The sequence below is a fragment of the Monodon monoceros genome, unplaced genomic scaffold (genome assembly GCF_005190385.1).
Source record: "Monodon monoceros isolate NGI ecotype Baffin Bay Population unplaced genomic scaffold, NGI_Narwhal_1 Super_Scaffold_12, whole genome shotgun sequence".
NCBI lineage: Eukaryota > Metazoa > Chordata > Mammalia > Artiodactyla > Monodontidae > Monodon > Monodon monoceros.
Window position 1 is genome coordinate 7,397,156 of NW_021703768.1, and position 23,724 is coordinate 7,420,879.

Sequence of the window (23,724 nt, forward strand, 5' to 3'; positions counted from 1 at the left end):
GTGTGTGTGTGTGTGTGTGTGCGCGCGCACGTGCCTGTGTGTCTATGTGGAACTTTCTGTTTTCCTCACCCTCAAAAAGCAGTGGTTCCACATTTCACCCCAGCTTTTTTGTCTTCTGGAAGATAAATTCCTGCCAAATGGCAAGTTTGTATGAAAATCACTGGACACAGCTAACAGGCTTTATCGGTTTTTTGTCCTCTTCAGAGAATTCCCTGAGCCCCTGTTCTGCGCCTCAGCTTGGCGGAAATCCTCGAATAACCCTGCCTCCCAAAAGTACGATGGACCCTGGAGCCCATTGTTAACCTCTGCAGGGAGCTGTCAGCTCCAGCATCACCTAGAAGGGGCTTTTCGTGAAACCCCTGCAGAGCTCGCTTGCTTTCAGTGTGACTCTACCTCATTCCTCCTAGAGGATCCTGTCTCTGTGGCCTTTCTCAGGCAGAGCTTGACCTTTAGATGGAAGGTGACACACGTGACTTCTACGTGTTCACCTTGCAGTCAGAATATGAGACAGCAGTTGCTGAAAAGTTAGCAACCATCCAACAAAGAGAAGAGAGAGAGAAGAAAAGAGGAGTGTGGAGGAGGAGAGGAAGTATCCCAGGCCTTCCCGGCCAAATTGGCCACTGCCAAGGAAAAATAGAGCCGGCTGTTCTCTCGGGATCCGCCCCAGACCAAGCTCTCAGCAAAAACGGGGCTCCTCTGACTAGGGCTTTCTGTCTGTACATGGCTGGCCGCTCCCCGTGCCCAGGGATGCTCCAGCGATCCTGGGCAGCCCGGGTCTTCTGCTTGGTGGGGAGAAAGGCAGGCTCCTACCAGGAACACATTCGCCCACCCGTGGGCCAACCTAGGCCTCCACCGCACACCAGGAATGTTCGGAAGATGGACGGTAGTTCCACATGCTTCCCGACTCTCCAAGCACTTTTCGAGCACTTAGGATAAGTATCAAAAGTAATCTGAGAGAGGCCGGTCAGGGGAACGTGCCCTCCCGGAGACCGTAAATCCCCTACAGGTCAATGTTGACAATGATCACGTGTGTCTCTAAGAGGAAACTGGGCCTCATAAAAGTCCGTGTGACTTAGTGCCGTGCAGCCACCTGGACCGTCTCTGTGCGCTTTCTCTGAGCCCGGGGAGGGAACAAGACAGGTTTCAGCCCGTCCAGAGTGAGGGATGTCTTCCGCAGGCCTGTGTGTTCACTCAGCTCAGCGGCTGGAGGGTCTGCATCTGGGTAGGTTTTCTTCTCCGGAGGGCAGAGCTCACCCCAGCTCCACTAGCCTCTCATTTCCATTTATGTGTGAAAAACCCAGTAGTGAGATGCCAGGAAGAATTGAAAATGATGCTGAGAATATTTAAAACTTCCCCTGGGCCTGAAGAACAAGTTCTTTTTATTCAAGATGATTTACACTCCCACCATGCTTCCTGTGCCCCCAAGAACAGCATAGGAAGCCCCTCGTCCCCCAGCCAGGCTTGCCCTGGACTTGGAGGAATCGTAGCTGGAGTTCATTAGGTTGATGGCTCTCTGAATGTCACGATAACTGTGCGGTTGGCGATACAGATTCCAATGGCCAGCTCAGAAATGCCAAGGGTGTGCTGCCCAGCACCAGCCTCAACTGCAAAATTACCCTGCAAGGCTCCAAACGATGTGTTTGCTCCCTGCGTGGAAGACCGGAAGCCAAGTGTCTGTAGCAATCTCTAATTCTGATTGCCCCTAAGAACTCTAATCAGGAGAATATATTTGTCATCTGATTTTCTTGACTGTGTCCATAGTTTTTCAGTTCTTATCTAATGTTCCCGAGCTACAACCTATCCTCCTTCTCCGGAACTTGGGCCCAGCCAGGGGAGGGCAGGACGTGAGCATCTGGCCTTTGCATCCCCCTTTTCCTTCCTGCTCTGCTCAGAAAGACCCACACTTTGGCCCCTTTGCTAGGGGCCAGCCACTGGGTCACACTGCAGAAGACAGATTGATTTTTCTAGCTCTTTCCCACAGCCTGCCCTTGAGATCGTCACAACACACACTTCAGCCTTACTTCTGGGTCCCCCTGGATGCTGTCCTGGGTTCTAGAAGCCCAGCCCTCCTGTGGTTTTGATGTGCTGCCACCTCTGCCCCATGGCAGTGTCCATCCTCCAGGCCTCTCTCAGCCGCCAAGGGGCTGGCTCATTGCCACTGCTGCTGCCCCAACACCACACGGCCCCCCGACGGTGTCCACACCAGAACCAAAATTGTGGTTTGGCATGCCCAGCACACGTGTGTCACGCCCAGCACATGTGCGTCACCCACATACCCAAGGTGGCCGGGCCCTACAGGTGGCATGGCCGTTTCCTCTGATGAAGTGGGATGAAATCCCTCCTCCTCGCCTGCTGTTTCACATGGTTCCAGAGCAGTGTTACCAGGGATTTCTGGGAAAATAGCTCCCTCCCTCTCTGCTCAGGTCCCAGATACCTCCTGGGGGGCCTGGCTGGGGGACCACGTTCCTAATGGGTGGTCCCTCACCTCAGAATCTGAGGTCTTGTTTGTAGCCCAGTCGGTGCACCTCACACATTCTCTGCTTGAGAGGATGCCTTTTGCAGGAGGTTCCTCTGACACGCAAGCATCAGACCCCTGCCCTCGGTCCTAGGTGTGGTCTCTCTCGAGAGCACGGCGCATGCTCAAGCTGAAGACAGTACAACTCACCTCCCCTCCCCTCGGAGAGAGGATCCGTCCTACCCAGCAGGTTTCCCTGCCCACTGACCCAGCAGGACCAGGGCGTAGTGCAGAGATGGGGTCCTCACCTCGTGGTGCAGTGGCAGGAAATCAGGAGTCCTGTCACATTGACAGACTGCCCCGGAGGGGTCACTCCTTTCAGCATCCCGAGTCAATCCAATGAGGTGGGGAAACTTTCCAGACGCAGAGCATCCTGTCCGCCCTTAGGCTGGTGCGAATTCCTAAGGTTCTTTCAGTTTTAGGTCATTTTATTCATGTGTATTAAACCTGAAACACGTGGCCATTTGCAGAGTCGACTGTGCTGCTTCTCGTGTGTTTTCTCTTATCTATATTAAAATCTATCATTAACATTTATTATTTTAGGAAATGACATTAATAACAATTTATAAACATCATCCAAAATCCCACCACTTCAACATAGGTTTACTTCCTTTTTTCCAGGTCTCTTACATGTGAAAGCATAATCTTCATGTGGTTAAAATCATGGCACGGATCCAGGGTTAATTCTTTTTTTGGGGGCTGAAATAGTTCGACATGATTTCATCGTCTGATCCGTGACATTGATCATGATAGCGTCGTAGTTTTTTTTTTGTTTTTGTTTTCTTCAGGACACCATAAATTTGAATTTTATTTTAAAATCATTATAATTAAACATGTCATTATTTTTCAGTTCTATAAATTGTAACTGATGTCTGTAACTAATAACAGTAGTCAATAGTCATTTTTAAATAAATGTTTACTGCACGTGTGGCCCAAGTTTAACTTTCAAAAATATGGAACGCTTCATGAATTTGTGTGGCATACTTGCGCGGGGGCCATGCTAATCTTCTCTGTATCGTTCCAATTTTAGTATATGTGCTGCTGAAGCAAGCACGATGGCATCGTAGTTTACTTAACCCTGGAGCTTACTTGAATCTTAGGTTGTTCCCAGTTTTTAACTTTCACAGCACTGAATTAAACATTGTCCTTAGAAAGCTCTTCCTCTCATGGATTATTCTCTCATCTGATTTCTCAGGAGTAGGATGAATGGGTCAAAGAGCATGAACATTTGGGGGCTCTTTATTCTTGTAGTCAAATGCCCTTTGAAAGGGTTGTGTCCGCATCGGCCCTAAGCACTTCTTCCTCTGTCACTGTGCTTCCAGGTTACTGAGGAGACGAGCCTCATTCTGCAGACCCTGGGATACACGTGCACATGTCGAGGAATAATCAACGTGAAAGGAAAGGGGGACCTGAAGACATACTTTGTGAACACAGAGATGTCACGGTCCCTTTCCCAGAGCAACCTGGCATCCTGAAGCGTCGCCTCGGTTTTGGCAAGAAGACTGTATTTTCAGGAAGATAACAATGCACTTTCTGACTGCCACTTTTGTCCCTCGTTTGTGATGTGTGTGCTCTGTTCTGTCCTCTGGAGCCTCTGTAGACTCATTCCTGTGACCCGGTGGCCTGCCGTTTGGTGTCTGATGTGTGCCAAGATCGCCCTGCCATTTGCACCGTGCTTACTCCTGAGCAGAAGGGAAAGGAGTGCGCATTACAGCCGAAAAGCCTTCAGAGAAACTGACAGAGATGAGAGAGGCAAAACAGACAAAAATTCTTAAGGCAATAAAACTAGGGGGTGTATATTATCTTCCGGTGCATGTTCTTTTTTGGAAAAATATGGTAGCTCGCCAACCGCATCTGCTAGTCTGATACTAAAACACACAGTATGTGTGACTAAGTTGATTTTGTCACCCCCCATGGAATCCGACTGTGTTCACCCACGTGTCTCATTGCAGTGACTGTCCACGGGCCCAGCTGGGATCCATGGCTCCGTCACCTTGCTCTGTCGTGTCTCGTGCCAGCAGCACGTCACCATCCATCACCAGAATTAGTTCTTACAACCTAGGACTAGTTTTGTACCAAACACGTCTGATGTTTTGATGCCATTGTCTTTTGTAAGGTTAATTCATTAAAAGTTTTATGTACTTTGGTTGATAGTCTGTATCTTTCCCGCCCCCGCCCCCTCTTCTTCTTTCTCCTGCGGTTTGCTCCAGAACTGAGTTGGTTTTCCACTGATTCTCCCATGGGCAGTTGTTTCAGAAGCAGAGATTGAACTCTCCTTGGGTAAATCAGATCGGGACAAAGTTTGTGATGTCGATCATTGATTACACAACTCCCTGGAAAGAAAGACAGTATGCTTCACTGTGTCACGTGGTGGTCTGTTTTCACTTTGGCATCTCTAGGGAATATTTGCAGGGAAAAATATTTTAGTAGTAAAAAGATTCTCTACTAGCAGCGGCACGCACTCCATCCACATACTCTGATCTACTGTAATACGTCGGTAGAGCTATGAGGCACCGAATAATTGGGAACTAGGTACATCAGCTTCACAGTAGTCTGAACTACTGAGAGAAGCCACCAAAGCCCCACGAGCTGCCTGTTATGTCTGAGGAGACTTAAGAAGGCACAGGGACTTCCCTGGTGGTCCAGGGGTTAGGACTTCGCCTTCCAATGCAGGGGGTGCGGGTTCGATCCCTGGTCGGAGAACTAAGACCTCGCGGCCAAAAAACCAAAACATAAAACAGAAGCAATATTGTAGCAAATTCAATAAAGACTTTAAAAATGGTCCACATCAAAAAAAAAAAAAAAAAAAACCCTTAAAAAAAAAAAAAAAAAAAGAGGGCCCAAAGCGAACCTCGATGCATTTTTGAAGAGAGAAGACCTGGAAAACTGTGTTCTTGTAAATCCAACTCAAGAGTTTTGGTTTCTTTCTTCCCCTAAAGAAATCATACTTTGCCAAAGGGTGAAAAATAGGTCATGCATAATCAAACGTTTAAGAGCAAAGCCGCAAATGCCAGCCTGGTTGGGCACACCATACATCTGTAAGAAGTCGAGGACCCCAGTGATGCATTAGGAAGCGGCTGGGAACTCGGACTTGAAGCAGGAGCCCTCCGTTTAATCCCTGACTCTGGTTTTTTTTTTACTAGCTGTGAGACTTTGAACACATTTTTCAGTTTCTCTTAGGACTTTTTTCCTCATTGGTAGCTCATGGGCTCAGATCTGATTAAAAGAGCTAATGACCGTGAGAGAGGCTGGCAGGTACCCAGGCCTTGCTCCAGCTTGTTGGACCCAGTGCATTGCAGGATCAACATGGCCACCCTGCCAGGGCTTTGGCTCATACTGGGTAAAAAGAGCTTATCGAAATTAATAACCAGCCTTCATCATCAAAGTGGGAATAGAGCATGACTTGTCCAACTGTCTGCCCCAGTCAGAAAGTTTTTGATCCTATAATTGCCACTCAGCATTGACCTTTATACATCTAATTCTCCAAAAAGGTGACTGAGAGAAGAAAAATAGTATAAGGGCATTTCTCTTCACTGTAACCGAAATCTGGACTAGGATGCCCTAGGTTTCAGGGACTTCGAACTGCCCGTGGGTTCGTCCTCCCTTGGAGCCTATAGCATCCATCCTGGGGCTCTTTTTGTCACCTGCCCTTAACGGTAGACACCTGCAGATGGGTGATTCACCCAGTGCCCTTAACTGTGCCCCTCAGCCCCTGCCCCAGATGCAGAAGGAGAACTGTTTTTCCCCAAAGCTGTATCTCCAGCCTTATCAAACAATAGATTTTTTAAAACAAGCAGAGTCATTATCAAAGTCCACCTCGCAAAGGGCTGTGCATACATGTGTCTCTCAAAGTGAGGTTCCCAACCAGCAGTATCAGCATCACCTGGGAACCTGTTAGAAATGTACATTTTTCAGGCCCCAATGCAGACCTGCCAACCCAGAAATCCTGGTGGGGGGCCCAGCACGCTCCCTGTACTTTGCAGAGCAAGTCCTCCACGTGATTCTGATCCCCAATCAAGCCTGAGGCCCCCAGCATTTTACAACAGAGGAACCAGGTGCAGAGAGGTTCAGGGGCTTGTCCGAAGTTTCCCAGTTGATCAGCGACTAAGACGAGACTAGAAGGGAAAACTGCCTGTTTCCTGAATCTGAACGTGTGACTTGTGGTCAAGGCTCCCTAAGTTCAGGCAACTATGGACATTGCTGTGAGCAAATCATGCAAATGAGAGGATTCACCAGCCATGTCCATCATGGCTGCAGCATTGATAACACGTAAGAATCTTGCCTCAAAACCCTCCTTAACCTCTCAGTCTTGTAGGAAGCCTCCCTCTCATGAAAAACACTGTGAGTCCAGTCCCCTTAACACTGCAGTATTTTTAATACATCTGTTTAGAAAAGTCTACATTGTCATGACTCTTCCACGTTATTCTTTTTCCCAGCTCAGTGTGCTTTCCTAAAGACAGCAACACTCTGCTTTTGAAAAAACACTGACAAATGGAAATTTAATAAATCAAAACAAATTCTTTTAATGTACGTTTTTCTTTGATAAGATGACTAATGGGCATTCACTGATTGGCTTTAAGGTGTAAAAGTCAAGATGCTGAAAGAAATATAATTTTCCTTTGCTTCCTAATAAACATGAGTGCTTTTGAAAGCTTGCCCAATTAAAGCCCTGCTTTTTAAAAGTAGTAGAAGGTTAAGGGAGTAGAATCTGACTTGAAGTAACTGAAAATAATCTGACATTAATTTATCGCAACTACTTTCAGATGAAGGCATTTCTTTTTATTTATTTATTTATTTTTGGCTGTGTTGGGTCTTCATTGCTGCACACGGGCTTTCTTTAGTTGTGGTGAGCAGGGGCTTCTCATTGCGGTGGCTTCTCTTGTTGTGGAGCACGGGCCTAGATGCATGGGCTTCAGTAGTTGCGTCACACAGGCTCAGTAGTTGTGGCTTGCGGGCTCTAGAGCGCAGGCTCAGTAGTTGCGGTGCACGGGCTTAGTTGCTCCGTGGCATGTGGGATCTTCCCGGACCAGGGCTCAAACCTGTGTCCCCTGAACTGGCAGGCAGATTCTTAACCACTGGGCCACCAGGGAAGCCCCAAAGGCATTTCTTAGAGATGGCTTGTCTTTCTTGGTAATCAAGACTGAAGAAAGAATAATTTATAAAAATTTCCATCACCCAAACTTTATATATTTTCTCTCATGTTACTATAAACGTGCTTAATGCACCCAAAGGCATTCCAAATAAACTGCTATTTGTTTGAAAAAACATAGGAGACACCGACAGTGAAAAAACATTTTCAAAAGTATAAGGAAGTATTTAAGAATCATTCAGCCTTGAAATTGCCAGGAACGCAGTGTCGTAAGTCCTTAGAGAATGAAGACAATAAAACCAGCAATGGAGGACTCAGCATTGAAATTAATTAGATCACCTGCCCATTAACTGCTAAGCTGCGGAAAATTTAATCATGATAGGTGAGGGATGATTTCTTGCAAGAAATCCATTCATTAAAAACACAGCCAATAGCTTAATGCTGGAATAACTTTCAAATCGCCTCCAAACTAAACATTTCTAACTTTGGTTAAAGGCAGCAGCTGCTTCCCAAAAGAAAACTGTTCGAAGTGACAGTCACAGCCCCTATCGTGCAGGTTAAGACCACACTCCAGTGGCTTATGGATTCCCACACAAACTCCTCGAGGCTTAGAACTGCCACTTTAGAGCTGAGGAAATGTGGGCTCAAGCAGGTGAGTCAATTTGCCCTACCCCATGCAGCTAGAAGATGCAGGAGCCACAGTGTTACCCAAGTCGGTCGAGCGCCAAAGCCCCATCTCTTCCTGTGACCTCTGGCTGCTTCTCCACCGAGGGATGACAGCAGCATTGCTGGCCACCGAGGCCACCCATCCTACTAGGGACTGTTGTCCTCGGTTGTCCAAAATTCTGTTATTTGTGGCTCAGGCCTGTGGCGGGGTGGGGGGAGGAATGCTGTAGACACTAGAGTTCAGCTGTGCCGAAAGGCAATTTCATTATCTCCCCATTAAGTACTGTTTGTGCTGTGAGACGGTAGTGGTTTCCATAACCGGTAAGAAAAGGACCTGCGCACCATTGCCACGAGTGCCTCCGCCAGGAAGACTCGCAGATGTGGAGAGGAGCGAACAAAGATCAGCCCGACCGCTGTCAAGGGGGAGCAAGGTTTTCATTGTATTCAGATGCTCATAATGGATCAGTCTCCAGCATCATTTCATCTGAAATCGGTTCGCGTGAAAACCGTCATACTAGGTAGTTGTCCATCCTCAGACTCGCAGGCCTTTGGCCAGGCTGGTCGCCAAGGAAACGTGCGGGAAGCAGCCCTGTGCGGTCCTTCCCGCGGCCCCAGCGCATCGGGGGCACATCAGGGGTCGCCCGCTGGCCCGGGAGGTCCACACAGGGACCCTGAGGCCGGCGCCACACCGCGTCCCCCCTTCCCCTCCCCCCCCCAGTGCCATCCCTCTCGCCCGCGCCCTTCGGGCCATGCGAGGGCGTCAGGCCGGAGAAATGTGACCGAAGCCGGGAGCCTTGATGCTGGGGATGTCGTTCTTCCGGTAGAAGTCGGCCTTCACGTGGCCGGCGCGGCTGTGATCCCGGTTCGGGGGCTCCACAGGCTGGTGGATGCGCCGCCCATAGACAGAAGACGTCAGCACCCACACTGGCCTCTCGCGCTCCTGTTGGGGGTGAGGGTCAGGGAGCAGAGCGCTCTTACCTGTCCTGTCCAGCCCGCGCGCCGCGCATCTGCGCCCCACCTCCACCTGGCTTCTTAGGACCCCTCCACGCTGACGCCGGGGGAGGGGGACCTCTTTAACCAATTCACACCCTGTCCCCTCTGCTCAGGGCCTGCCGCTGTCCTCAAGTCTTTCAGAGGAAAGACCAAGGTCTCGCACGGGGCAACAGGTACCCACTGACTTCAGGGTCCTGTTCCTCCCTGTCTCCTCCCTTCTCCCCCGGCTCCTACTGCCTGTCTTCTGTCCACCTTCTTCCTTCTCCCAGATACACATCTCCCCATATCTCCCATCTCCCCAGACCTCTCATCTCCCCAGACCTCCCATCTTCCCAGATCTCCCATCTCCCCACATCTCCCATCTCCCCAGACCTCCCATCTCCCCAGACCTCTCATCTCTCCAGATCTCCCATCTCCCCAGACCTCTCATCTCCCCAGATCTGCCATCTCCCCTATCCCCCATCTCCCCATGCTCCATCCCCCAGACACCCTCATCTCCCCAGGCCCCCCATCATGTCCCCAGCCCCCTTCATCCCTTTCATTTTCTCCATCCCCTTAAAAGGCTGTATTTCTCTGCATACCACTTATCAATACCTGACATCCAGGTCATTATTTATTTGGCTTTTATTTTTCTGTCTCCTCATGGGAATGTCAGCTCTAGGAGGACAGACACTTCTGTTTTCTTCCCTTTATACTCAGTGGCACATGGGAGGTGCTCAAAAACTCTGACTGGATCTAAGTCATGCCAGGCGTGTGCTTATGAGAGAAAAGCACTAACTTCACTACCAACTTGGAATGAATTAACTCAAACCAAAACAACAGAAAAAAAAAGTTAATGTCAGTGACTTAAGTGGTGATACTTCATAGTACCTCCATCACTTAATTCCACAGCAGTTAAAAGTTTCTTTGAAAGTGACACGGTGGTATTCTTAAACATTAGCTGCCACAGGCAAAAATCCTCTGATCCAAAAAGGAATCCCACCAGAAGCTTTTTCATCCAGATTTCTGTGTATTGTATAAAGATTATGATATTAATACAGAATCCAGATTTTAATAAACATACTGTCCTCGGATCAGATTTAAAGAGACAATGTCCTAGCGTGGAAGAGGGTCTAACCCAGAGGCAGGTGGGCTCGACCATGCCAAGGGGATGCACAGCCTCCTTCCCCCGCCCCCATCCCTATCAACCCCCCTCTCTACGCCCACACCTCCAACCCACCACCCAACCCCCTGTACCTGCTGTGAGCCTGACCTTCTCACCCTGTGAGTTTGGTTCTCTCTGTTGGTCACCACCTACCCTGTGCAGCTGACGAGAAGCAAAGCCCTTCCTCTCAGAAAACCATGCAGAGATAAAAGAAGAACTGAGCCGTATGTGGTACATACAGTGGCCTGGTAACTTGGGAGAAATACTCTTTCTTGCATGTGTGGTTTCATCCCTGGAAGGCCAGTGTTCTTAGAACTATGATAGCCAGGCCTGGGAGGTTAAGCAAAGACCTATTTATCTATTGAAAAGAACTCTTGAGTCTTGCTGTCATGGAACTGTTACATTCTAGAGGACTAACCAACAGTCACAAAAATTAATACACAGTTTAACATGGCAGAATGGAGTGAGCTGTGACAGTAGCTTGGTCTTCACTTCCTGGCACAGTGAGACAGAGGAGAGCCTCACAAAGGCGAGTTACGTGCAGCCAACTGCACACGGTGCTAAATAAACACACAGTGAATCTGTTCACACCCAGCGATACCCTGCCTTACTATTACCTCCTCGTTAACGTGAAGTCCCAGGCTTTTTGCATGTTCTCTGTCGTCTCGGTGCAATTTCTGATTATAACCTGGGTTCCTCTTAAAAACACAGTCATAGAGGGAAATGATTCCGGTCTGAGAATAAAAAGAGAAAGAAAGCCATAGTTTATTCAAGGGCTGAGCTGTGGAAGCTTCATGCGGCTTGAGAGCCCAAACTCTCCCCCTGATGAAGAGTGGAGATGTATAGAGATTCCCCGACTGCACCGAACGTGTATGGGGAAGGTCACCACCCTCGGGCAGTGACCAGAGCAGGGACGCAAGGCCCCAAGTTCCTGAGAGGCCCGACAGGGTGGAGATGTTTCCAGGGACACTTTTCCTAGACTGTTACAGACTCCTCCTTCCCAGAGCAGGCTCCTGGCTCTCCCTGACTCCACCCAAGGGCTCAAGTCTTAAAATTATGATAATCCATTCAATATATGTGTTTCCCCTCTTTTTTTTTTTTTTTTTTTGGCCGTGCCCCGTGGCACGTGGGGTCTTAGCTCCCTGACCAGGGATCGAACCCGCGCCCCCTGCAGTGGAAGCTTGGAGTCTTAACCACTGGACCGCCAGGGAAGTCCCTCTCCTTCATTTCTACTTTTCTTGAATTTCTCAAATTTTGTATAATAGGCTTGTACTGCTTTGAAAAGCTAACAATAACTGAATACTAGGACAATATACCCAAATAGAAGTTCTCCCTCTCTAGAGAGAAATATTTTCTTTAATCATATGTGGCAGCTATAAAAACTGTAATTCATATGTATATGAACACATATATTTGGTATATGTTATATATGTGTATATATACATATGTATAATATACACATATATCCAAACATAGTATAAAATACTCACACGCACAGCTCTAATGTGTTAGAAAATGATCCCATTAACAGAGCTGCCATCTGTAACATCTCCATTTTTTTATCCCCAATTTTTCTTACTACAAAAATAAAACTGCCTCATTTGGTAACTAGTAAAAGAAAAAGAAATCCACGTGTTAGCTGATCTTTAATCTTCGCCTTGTAAGTCAGGCCTGTCATTTCTGTTCCTCCAGCCCAGTGCCAGCTGCCTTGAATCCTCCAGCAGCAAAGGCAGATGCGCCACCTCACTGGAATTTGGGATTGCGGGGCCTCTAACCTCTGCTTGCTTGTTTGTTTTTATCCTGAATAGTAGTGCTAGAAGAGTCCCCTCCGACGGAAGGACACAGAGGTAGAAGGTAACGGTGAAAAGGATGCACATTGTGTGCAGTCTGTTGGAAAACACATCCCGCCCATTCTCAGTGTGGGAACTCAAGAGTTGCTGACAACAGCGGATATGGCTGGAGTGTGATGTAGCTTCAGCCCAGCCGTGAAAACTCCTTCACAGCTCATCTATCCTGTGCACGACGTGCCACTCCAGCTCGGGAAGGTTTGAAGATAACTCAGACACGGCTGCTGTCCTGGTGCCATTAACCATCTAGTCAGGAAAACAACGCCATCGTTTAGAAACATTATTTTCAAGTTCTTCAGAATTTCAGTGGCACCATGTTCAAGGCACTTATTCAGTGATGCTGGAATCCTGGTTTGCCTACGTTCCGAGTCACTCCAAGTGACTAGAGACAGGAGCCATGGCTTCTGAATCCGTGCCCTGATGGTCATTTAATGAGGTCACCTCGCAGGAGCTTCTTCTTGGCTTTGTCTTCCCTCCCCCACTCAGCTGCTGGGCCTGTGCACGCATTGGTTTGGCCGGCCCTGACTTTCACACCTCCTGAAGGCCACCTACACCCTACAACCTCCTGAAGGTAACCTTGTACTCATGGGATTAAAAAGCAAAAGACCCAAATCAGTGGAGAGGTGATACATTATTCAGCTTTTGGTACTGTGAACATTGGCTAGCTCTTTGGGAAAAAAAGAAAAAGAAAGCTGGGTCTTCACATCACACTATGGACAAAAGTAAACTCTGGATGGATTAGAAAAATAACTGAAAGGAAAACCCACAAGGGACCTTCTAGGCAAGAAAGCAATGGGGAAATATCACAAAGAAAATATCCATCACTTTGCCCATGTAAAAATCAGACATTTGCTTATCAAATAAAATTCAAACTTAAAAAACCTTCAGGAAATGAAGAAGAAATCTCAGTATCTTTAACATCAGTGTGTAGGATGTCCACAGAAGCAGAAGCTGGTGGGGTTGGCTGGGTGCTCACTTCTAGCCTAGAGAGATTAAGCAAACCTCACAGGAAACCTTTTTCTGGGTAAGCTACCGGGCCAGCGGGTCCGGCAGAGACACAGCAGAAGCTCAAGGATGCCACCCACTCTGCTGGGATGGTGGGACACAAATTCTCCAAAGGAGCATGCTCGCCTTCTGTAAAGGCGGTATTGCAATGCAGACCCTTCCCTTTGGGGTTCAGAGCTACTGGCCAGGCCTGGCAGAGGCAGACACGAACAGTAACTTGAAACCCCATCACCCCTACATCGCCCGCATTTACACAGTAATGTAGGCTGGGCTCTTGGTCATAATGTAGATTTTCCATTGTCACGGGAATCCCTCCTGGCCTGACTGACCCGTGAAATGGGTGTGTTTCGGGAAAGAGCTGCCGTGGGCAACAGAATGACCTGGTTTCCTAGGACCGAGCACCTGAGTGGGAGCTGCACCTGCAGCCAGAGCCCTTCTGCACCCTGAGAACTTTGGGCCAGAGAGGAGGAGGCCAGCGGCCAGTCTCTGCTCCCTGCAGTGACTAGCTGCTCCTGGGTGTGCGGCTCAGCCCCACCACAAGGGGGCAGCCCTGACAGAAGGGGAAACAGGGATCTCCCTTGTGCTGGCTTCCTGTGCAGGTGGCCCATTCCCGCCTGCCCCTCCTGAACTGAGTAAGCCCCTGGGGTCCTTGGACTTGTCCTGGGAGAAAGACTAAAGAGGGAGGAACGAACTCAAGAACAGAATGAGAATGCCATCGCTGTTACCTGAATGAGGAAGGAAGTCTTGCTTCATTCTGTCCCCTATGATGGAGAAACCCACTGCAATATGCAGCTTTACAGAATAATGCCTATTTCTTGTCATTCTAATTGGGTCTCCTAAAATACTCTATGAAAGTAAGATCTATGAGCAGCAATGCCGGACTCCCATCCCCAGGATTAGGTACCAACAGCCTACTATATCTTAGAAGAGTCTTTATTAGAAATCTCACTGCTGACGGATGTGATCAGAATCTTTAAGTCTTCTGTGTGGGGATTTTGCCTACTCAGGACTTTCCAGAGTAAAAACGAGTTTTTTTTCTATCATTGAAAAATAAGAAAAAAATAATCCATCACCAGGCAGGCAGCCTTACTTAGTAATGTGACTGTCCATTTCCAAATCCTAATGAAACCAAAAATCTGGGTTTTCCCGGATTTTAATTATTAATCTTTCTTCTTTCGGTCCTTTTTATTCCTTTATGATTTGAAGCAAAATGATATTAAGAAAAGCCAAACTGGATTTAGATGCTGCCACAAAACAGAGCTTCTGGGTTCCTGATATTTTGCTATTAAAATCTCTCAAGGGATTTCCTCTATTTCACAGATGACTTTTTTTTTTTTTTAAAGGCAAAGCAGAGCCCCTTTATTTTTCTCTCATGATTTCCTTAGCTCCTTTGTGTTTTGAGTATCGTTATAATGTATTCTGGTCTTATTCCGGTCATGGTGTCTGATCACCCACCATCAGTTTCCCTATGGTGACCCTTACTCTTAATACTGAAAAATCACTGCAGTCTATAGCCCTGGGCTGATGCCATAAGACAAGTGGGGGCCTTCAGTTTTCAGCCTCCAAAGCACGTTGGGTCTACTTTGTGCCAGGCACTGTCCTAGACTCTGGAACAGAAATAGGGAAATCCTACTATAAAGGAGACCACCTAAAGGCTGAGAATGGAAATAAACCCACTAATTAAAATATCTCAACATAACACCCAGGGAGGAACAGAGGTATGTACAAAGTACAGTAGCATCAAAGAAGGAAAGATCAGCTTTTGTCTGGCCTGGGGGTAACAAGTGGATGCAAATGAAGTTGACAAGAGGGACCACACCACTGTAGCCAAGGCCACTGGGGAGTAAGCTCCCTGTGTGTTAAATTCATATGTTGAAGTCCCAACCCCTAGTACCTCAGAACATGACCTTATTTGGAAATGAGATTACTGAAGGCGTAATTAGTTGAGGTCAGACTCGGATAGGGTGGGTCCCTAATCCAATAAGACTGGTGCCCTTATTAAAAGAATTTGCACACAGACACAAATAGGCAGAAAGTGAAGATGATATGAAGAGACACAGGGAGAAGACAGCTGAGCTAAGGAGAGAGGTGGGGGGACAGCTTCTCCCTCACAGCCTCAGAAGGGACCAACTCTGCCAGCACCTTGATTTCAGACGTCTAGCCTCCAGAAACTGTGAGACAATAAACTCCTGTTGTTTAAGCAGCCAGGTCTGTGGTACTTTGTTACAGCAGCTCTAACAACATACACGATAAGGAGAAGTAGCCATCTTTTGAACGATGGAAAGTAAGGATAGAGATAGTACAAAGGTTATTGCAGTGGAACCAGAGACCCAACCATGGCGCACTCTGCTCAGATAAACTGAATCGGTATACCTACTGGCTTGGTAGACATCACCAATATTCAGTGCTCCTCTACTGACTACACAGAGGATTAATCTTCCCTCTCCTTTAGGTTAGTGAAATCATGAGCCCAGTTCTAACCAATGAATGGTGCATAGAGGTGACGTGTGACTCTTCCATCGGAAGTATTTAAGAGCTGGTGCCGGGACTACTGAAGCTTCAGACTGAGGTGTTAGCAGCTTCCACGGTGGCCACTGAGGGACGGTACTGGGCAGAGTCACCCTTCTGATCCCTGTTGGATGCTTAGCATGAGAAATAAGCTTTGTTTCAGGCCACTGAGACTTTGGGGGTTGTTTGTTACTGCAGCATAACCTAGCTTATCATGACTAATGCAAGTTCATAAACAAGGAAGAAGTCCTAGCCTACCACCTCCAGCCCACAGGGGGCCTGGGGGCTGTCTCTTCTGGGGTTGTGGGCTTTATTATACCCAGTGCCTCCTCCCAAACTTGGAAGCTCTCTTCCTCCCAGAAGTTACACAAACTCTCACACAAATAGGTGGGGGAAGATTTTGAGCAAACTGAGATTCAAGTCCTTTATTTTCTCCTCCCTTTCAGACCATTTTGAATATTAATGCATTCTTCATTGTAAGTTTCCATCACAATTAGGCCAGGGCCAAGTGACCAGCTCTGGCCAGGGAATGTGGGTGAAACCAGTGGGCGCCATCTCCTAGGCCTGGTCCCTAAGAAACTCACAGCAGGCCTCCACACTCTCTCTCCTTGCTCACTGACCAGCAATTTAAAGGATCCAGGGAAAGACCCAAAGTCCCAAAGATTCCCAGGCCCTGGCAATAATGGAGTCACTAAAACAGAGAAGCTCAGTTTCCCAAGTTAACTGCATTAAGAAGACCCGCCCAGGAGAAACATACATGTTGGGCTGTATTTCATTACGTTATGTTTATATGCTTAAGGCCACCGGTGCACTTATGTTAACAACCTGCTCTCTGGAGAAGAAAGACCTGATTTGTAGTGTTTGCTAATTTCTGTGGTGTAAATACTCCCATCATGGCCAATTTCAGGCTTCCAATTGAATGCAGAGTTCAGAAGAGATGCTAAAAATCCCCTCTTTGTCAGTATGATCAGGCTCTGACACACCACTAGTTAAGACTCTCAGGGTTTGGGGTCCATTTGTTTGCATAGCACATCCTAGCCCACCTTTATTAATAATGTTATGACCGAGCTACTCTCATCTCCTCTCCTCAGGGGCCATAGTACTGCTACCTCTCACCGGGAGGCTTTCAGGTACTGTTTGCCTACCCAGAGCTTTGTGACCTACTTTTAAAACTGAAAATTCCCAAGGTAACTGAAAATGGTTTTCTTTGATTCATAAGGGCCTCATTTTACTTCTGATAAATTCAGTGCTTCTCCTTGGGAGTCAAGCAGTATATGAAGCTTAAGGAGTATGTTTTCATAAATTTTAATATTGTTCAAAATTCTATCTCTCAGAAGAAATGTAGCTTGTCAAGGACATAATGATAACTTTTTTAAAAGGACAATACTCAACTATTCTCTTTGGTTTGTGGCAAAGATTGTGTTTCCTCTCTGGTGTGTTAAGATCACAAGTTTGGGAAATTTTCATAACTTTCCAAATAATCTGAATAGTTTATCAATTTAATAAGAATGAAGCCAGTTGCCTTCTCTCTTCCATTGTTACCAGCTCCCCATTCGCCCCCTCTTCCGCCCCCTGCCCCCCAGCAATTCACATCAAGGAAGAAAGGGCCATCCACGGGGGCTGAAACCTGAATCTAGTCTTACATGTTGTCACTTGGTCAAATATATTGGGGAAAATGCTGTTTGTTTTCATGTATCATTTGCTTGTTGTACTTCTTAAAAGGGGATGGTTTTGAAAAAAATGTCTGAGATACACTATTAAATGAAAAGACCATGCTGCAAATATATACAAATAGATGCGTGATCGTGTGTGAACATGTTCTTATATTTTAAAGTGTGACACACATGACTGCATTCATAAACGCATGTGGAAAGGCATGCACCATGTGCTCACATGGGTGGTCATGACTGGTAGGGACCAACTGGTAGGAAATTCCCTATTCCTGGTGTTTCCTTCCAGAGGAATCACTTCCGCTAGAAGGGCACACATGACCTCTCCTCTCACTCCTTTCTCCCTCTTGAGTGACCTGCCCCCCTTCCACCTGCCCTGGAGGAAGACACTCAGCCCCACCCTCCAGGCCTTAAGTTCCCAGGGGCAGGTCACTGAACAGTACAAGTGCAGCCAGCCCAGACAGAGAGAGGCAACCAGAGTCCACTCCCAAGTTTAGTCCCCCGAGGAGAAGAGCAAGGTCAAGGATAACCCAAACAGCAGATAATCCAAAAGGAAACCTCTGTTTAGTCTAAGAAGCTAAGCTCATCAATCGGTGACTTGTCTCTCTGCTTAAAAAGTCCGCATCCATTGATTCATCCTCACTGGCCCATCAGCGGCTATTTGTGACGTACCAACTATGAGACTGTGGGCACTCTTTCTATCGCTGAGGATAGAGGAGTCGCACAAATAAATCCCTGCCCTCATGGAGCTCATATTTCAATAGGAGAGAAAAAACCAACAAGATAACCAAGTAAAATATTTAGTAGGTTAGATACTAACACATGCAAAGGAGAAGATGGGGAGTGTGTCTTGGTGGGCAGGGGGCGGGGCGGGCATACTTGCATTTGGCTAGTACACATTGGGACTGGAGGGCATGCGGGTGCAAGATGGATAAGAGAGAGAAACTTGCCTAGATTTTGACAGGTGGCCCAGCAACAGAACTGGAGCTCATGTGTCCTCCACAGCCCCTAGGAGTGGCCAAGCCTGTATGGCAGATGTACTTGATGCCTAAAGATGAAGAGGGTCCAGGAAGGGCTTGGGGAGCTGGTATTTAATGCTTCCTGTATCCTGGACGTGGGCATAGGGACACCCGTTTGCACCTCTGTGCAGTCAACACCCATCATTATGCTTACCAAGCGCTTGGCTGCATGAGGCAAAGGAAATTCAGTATCAGGAGGGTAAATAAACAGTCAGCCCCTTGCCTCTTTCTCTCCACCACACACCGTCACAGAAAGTCGGCTAATCCCACCAACACTAAGGTTAGATTTTCTGAGCAAAGCTTCACTCAAGACACAGCTACCCACAATTCACATTCGCATGAAGGAAAGCATATTCTAAAACTGCCTAAGATTTTTTTTTAATGTAACTTTTAGACTTTGAGAAATTTAATCAAAACTGTCATAAAAGGGCATTCTCCTTTGACTTAGCCTTTCCATTTCAGTAGCAGAAATGTTGCACAAGGCAGAAGAAGAAAAAAGTAATTTAAAAACACCATTGAACTGAATCTATGGAACACTATTTCGTAGAAAAAGCCCACACTGCTAGAGGCTCCCTAGGGAGCAGGACAGCACTTGATAGCATTTTCGCTGGCAGCTTTAGAGGACAAATTTGTCTTAAGATCCAGGGTATTACTGGGGCTTTAAATAAGTGTGCTGCTGCAAGAGCTTTGACTTTGGGCTCCTGCAGGGGAGATGCCTTATAGAACATCAGGAACCACCAGATTGACACGCAGACTACCTGCCTCACCTGTGTTAATTTCCAACAGTGAACAAGATGGAGGATAAAAGGCCCCAGGACCGGTCCCTCAATGAAAGGAAACTCTAATCATCACTAAGAAGAACAAATAATAATAAGAAGAGCTCTTCTTACATTGGGCTTACTATGTGCCACTTTCCACCCATTAATTAAATTAATTCTCATAAGAGCTCCATGCATTTGGTGCTGTTCAATCCCTGATCCCGAGACGGGCAAGGTGAGACAGAGTGTTTGGTCTGTGACTTGAACTAATAACACAGAGGACTAATAATGCAGGACTCCTGGGCCTGTGCTACTAAGGAACTAACCGGTGAGTGTGACACACAGCAACTGACTTAAGAGCTACTTTTGCAATGTTTCTTCCCAGCTTTGAGCGGGGCTTGGAATTATTTACAAAGAATTTAGGGGCAGGTGAGACCCCAGCAAACCTGTGATACAGAGCTCATCCTTTTTAGTCCAAATGATCTCAAGGTCAGAGAATCAGCTTCTGGAATCCTGTAGCTGATTGAATACCAGCACATACAAGGTCATTATTGCCATTGGTAGCTGGCTTGCAAATGGACTTTGAAATGTCTTTTGTTGTTCTTGCTGCTTTGAAGGCTTTTTTATTTAGTTGTTAACCTTTCTCCTGCATCATTTTTTTCCCTGTGACGCTAAAGGCCTCAGGACTTGAATTTGCCTGTGACCCCAGCTATCAACAGTACTGAATTTTTTTTCTTAAAATCTACTTTGTATTAATTTGTCTAAGGCCCATCCCTCCATTGGCAGTAAGACATCAGAGCAGACGTTGGCAAGCATTTTCTGTAAAGGGACATATAGTCACTGTTTTAGGCTTTGCAGGTGCCATGGTCACTGTTGCAACTATTCAACTCTGTGTGGTTGCCACTGACAATACTATACACATGGGCATGTGACTGTGTTTTAATAAAACTTTCTTAATTCAGGTGGCAGGGCAGATTTGGCCCAGGAGGCTTCCTATGCATGGCCCCTGCACCAGAGGGGTACACTTCTTGCCTACTTCCGATCTGCTTCAAGTACGGAACCCTGGTCACCTCATACCTTGGGCATCTCTCTGCCCCTTCGTTGATTTGGCCCCAGAAAGGTGGAGCCATGTGCCAGATTGGTGAATTTAGGAAGAATAAACTGAGTCTGCCAAACTCAACTCTGCCCCGTTTCCCTTGGTAGTGTCTGGCCCACAGGGGGTAGAGGGGTCTTCTCTGCTTTTTCCGGCGCCCACAGCTCTAGTGGCTGGATGGGTAAATCCATCTGATTCAGAGCTTCAGTCTCCCCAGGCCCAAACCCATTTGCCCAGAGTCCTTAGCGGGATCCTGCACCCTGGCTTTTTTCTCTGACAGATATGTATCTTGGCCCCCACCTGCTTAATCCTTTATCTTATTTCCCTATAGCCTCAAAGTGGTCATCAATAAGACCCCTCAAAGATACACATAAAATGGTGTACTGTGAATTTTTTCATTATGTCAAGAAGCCGGATAATACTTATATACTTTCAATAAAACAGCGTGGACCAACTTAAAACATCAAGACTCCTTGATTTTTGGCTGGTTCTCTCATGCTGTGCATTAATGCTATGCGTGACTCATAAATTCACTGGCAAGAAGTTCTTTCAAAATATACTGCTCATGGGAGGAAAAGATATGAGGTCCATGGTGGCTGTGAGGTTGGGAACCACTGCTCTCAATCCCATTCCTGTCTTAATGGTCAGCAGAGATATTCAAGCCCGGGCCAGTCAGGAAACAGGGAGGCAAGGACAGATGAGCTACAGGCGTCCCCTTTCTTCCTACTGTCCTTTTGTCCTTCCATATCGTCAAAGTCAAGCAGAGAGGCGCTACCAGATACAAGAGATCCTCCTGGCTGAGGTTTATGTGTCGGTTTGCTGGGGCTGCCAAAACACGAAGTACCCAGAACCAGGGTCTAAGCAACAGACATACACTGTCTCACAGTTCTGGTGGCCAAAGTCAGAGATCAAGGTGTCAGCAGAGCTGGTTCCTTCTGAGGGCCGTGAGGGAAGGATCTGTCCCCAGCCTCTGTCCTTGGCTTACAGACAGCTGTCTTCTCCCTGTCCATTCACATCATTTCCCCTCTACGCAGGTCTGTCTCTGTGCCCAAATTGCCTCTTTTCCTAGATGGCAGTCATTGTGGATCAGGGCCCCCCACTAATGACCTCACTTTGATTACCTCTGTAAAGACCCTGTCACCAAATAAAGTCACATTCTGAGGTGCAGGGGATTAGGACTCTAACATAAGAATAATAGGGGGACACGGTTCAACCCCTTACAGTTGTCTAAACTAGAAACTACTGCTTCTGTTTGCACGGCTAAGCTCCATGGTATCCTTTCACATGTGGCAAGTACTCAAATGTGTGCTGACCTGATCTAAATGGGGATTCACTTGGGCTCTGTGGATTGTGGGTAGGGAGAAGAAAAGGATGTGTTTGGTGGGAACACCTCACACATCAGGAGGGAAAGACCTCCTTCCTCCCAGGCACTTGGTTATAGATCCCTCTTCAGGCCACCCCTTATCACTGCAGGCTGAGCATCTCCAATCAATGCGCCTTTGAATAACGATGCCCCTGCTTCCCCAGCTGCAAGACAGGCCGCAGCAACGTACAGTACAAGACACTGGATGGAGACTTTTAGGGACAACATGGAGAAGAAAGGAATAAGCGACCCCCACAAATTCTGAATGTTTCTTTTCCTTTCGCTATTTTCCTGCTTCGGCTGCAGGGTGGCCTTCGCAGACCCTCAGGCTTTCCCCACGACTCGTGTGTGCCTGGTGAGTCCCGGCCACAATCCTGGGACGCTCCCAGCCGCGCTCTCCCTGCCAGCGGCAGTTCAGCCCTGCCTCGAGGTTTCCTTGTTCGCAGGCGGGCTTCTAATAGGGTTTCCGCGCCCTGGGCGGTCCGGGCGCAGTCACTGCGGCGAAAGCCTTCAGGTAGTGGCCGTTTTCGGGCCGGCCCAGGCCTGCGGCAGGCAGGCCCCAGAAGCAGCGGTGCCCCTGCCGGCTGGGTGGCCCCGCGCTCCTGCGATCCTCCTCCAGATCCTGGGCACCAGGCTCACCTTGCTGCTCCCGGCAGAAGGAGTAGAAGCCCAGGGGCTCTCCCTCACTTCCCGGGGGAAAACTCGGCCTTAACCCACCCCTAAAAGGCTCCGAACACCCGCTGAGCAATCCCGGCCGCCCAGCCCGCACGCCCGGCCTCGCAGTCCCCTTCCAGGTGAGCGTTTTTCCCCTCCCCCCATCCCCACACCCGGCTCCGCGCCTGCCCATGCTCTCGTGGGGGGCGCGGGGGTCCACCTTACGCCGGTGGTCGTAGTCGCGGTACTCGGGTCTAGGAGCCCCAGAGGGAGGCCACTCTCCCACCCTCCCACCCCCTTTGACCCGTATGCCCCCTGACTCCCTGCGCCCCGCCCCGAACCCCGCACAGGCAGTGCCGCTCAAGCCCGCCCCAGCTCTTCTGTGCAGCCCCGTCCCCGGAGTCCTAACCCGAATCTGCAGCCCCACCTCCCCGGCCCTCCACACTCCGCGGGGCGGCCCCGGCCTGCAGCCCCGCCCCCAGAAGCCCTCGCCAGCAGTGTAACCCCGCCCCCAGCCTCCTCCCGGGCAGTGTAGCCCCGCCCCATCCCTTCTCCCTCTAACGCCCTCCCCGGAGGTGCCCCATTCCCCCTCCCCCAGGCCCCTCCGGGATAGTGCGGCCATGCCCCCAGGACACCTTCCTGGCAGTGAAACCCCGCCCCCAGCACCCTCCCCGCAGGGTAGCCCCGTCCCATCTCCCCTCCCCGCGTCCCCTCCAAGGCAGTGTAACCCCGCCCCCAGCACCTCCCTGGCCCCTCCCCCGCAGTGTAGCACCGCCCTCAATCCCCCCCCTACCTCCCGTCCCTGCTCTCCAGCCCGCCCCGCCCGCCCCGCCCCGGGCCGCTCACCCTGCCCTGGCGGTAGTAGTAGCTGTACTCCTTGGGGTCCTGGCGCCGCGGCGGGACGTAGCTGAAGGCGGACAGCGCGGAGATGGGCGGCGGCCGGGGCTTGCCCCGCAGCGTGGCGGCGGTGATCTCCTCCTCGTCGTCCTCCATCCGGCCGCAGTGCTAGGTCCCGCCCGCCGAGGGGCCCGGTCCCAGTCCGCCCGCCGCAGGCTGCCCGGCGCCCGCGTTCGGCTGTTGCCTGGAAACCGAGGGGGCGCAAAGCTAGGCTGGACTGCGGGGCGGGGAGGGGGTGGGGCCGACCCTCCCCCGCCCCCCCGGCACCTCTGTGCACACCCGGGTCTTTCTTTCTTGGAGCGTCGGGGGAGCCTCACCTGCTAAAGCCGCTGCAGGGTTCCCGGGTGGGAGGCACCACTGGGATCCGCACTTTCCACCCTGCTTACCCTTCTCCACGCAGTGTCGGTTCGTTCACTCAGAGACCATTGTTCGCTGGGCAGTTAATGACCTTGCACCTGCTGAGTGCCGGCGCTGGGGATGTAGCCTTGAACCACGCAGCCCTT

General features: G+C 48.9%; 2 protein-coding genes and 1 non-coding gene across 4 annotated transcripts in view; 1 reads left to right on the plus strand and 2 right to left on the minus strand.

Moving 5' to 3' along the window:
* Positions 1–4,661, plus strand: part of ADCY2 (adenylate cyclase 2) — a 433,385-nt gene extending 428,724 nt beyond the window's left edge. For both annotated transcript variants that reach the window (XM_029217111.1, XM_029217112.1), the window contains exon 25: positions 3,838–4,661. In XM_029217111.1, coding sequence (XP_029072944.1) covers positions 3,838–3,990 — 153 coding nt within the window. In that variant the 3' untranslated portion in view covers positions 3,991–4,661. The remainder of the gene's footprint in view (positions 1–3,837) is intronic.
* On the minus strand, positions 3,463–3,569 carry LOC114893552. Its single transcript, XR_003792969.1, has one exon. It is a non-coding gene; the product is annotated as a U6 spliceosomal RNA (small nuclear RNA).
* A 4,315-nt stretch (positions 4,662–8,976) lies between the features above and the next one.
* On the minus strand, positions 8,977–23,366 carry CUNH5orf49 (chromosome unknown C5orf49 homolog). The gene is made up of 3 exons (XM_029216157.1): positions 23,171–23,366; positions 11,025–11,141; positions 8,977–9,210 (listed from the first exon to the last, which is right to left on the minus strand). The coding sequence occupies exons 1-3, from the start codon at positions 23,315–23,317 to the stop codon at positions 9,031–9,033; spliced, it is 444 nt and encodes a 147-aa protein (XP_029071990.1). The 5' UTR covers positions 23,318–23,366; the 3' UTR covers positions 8,977–9,030.
* Positions 23,367–23,724: the final 358 nt, after the last annotated feature.

Bases quoted from the DNA above. Each gene is read 5' to 3' on its own strand.
- CUNH5orf49 (XM_029216157.1), bottom strand. From the start codon at position 23,317: ATGGAGGACGACGAGGAGGAGATCACCGCCGCCACGCTGCGGGGCAAG. The intron at 11,142-23,170 runs GTGAGCGGCCCG...TTTTATTCTCAG, and splicing joins ACTACTACCGCCAGGGCAGG to ACCGGAATCATTTCCCTCTA. The intron at 9,211-11,024 runs GTAATAGTAAGG...CACCCCCAACAG, and splicing joins GACTTCACGTTAACGAGGAG to GAGCGCGAGAGGCCAGTGTG.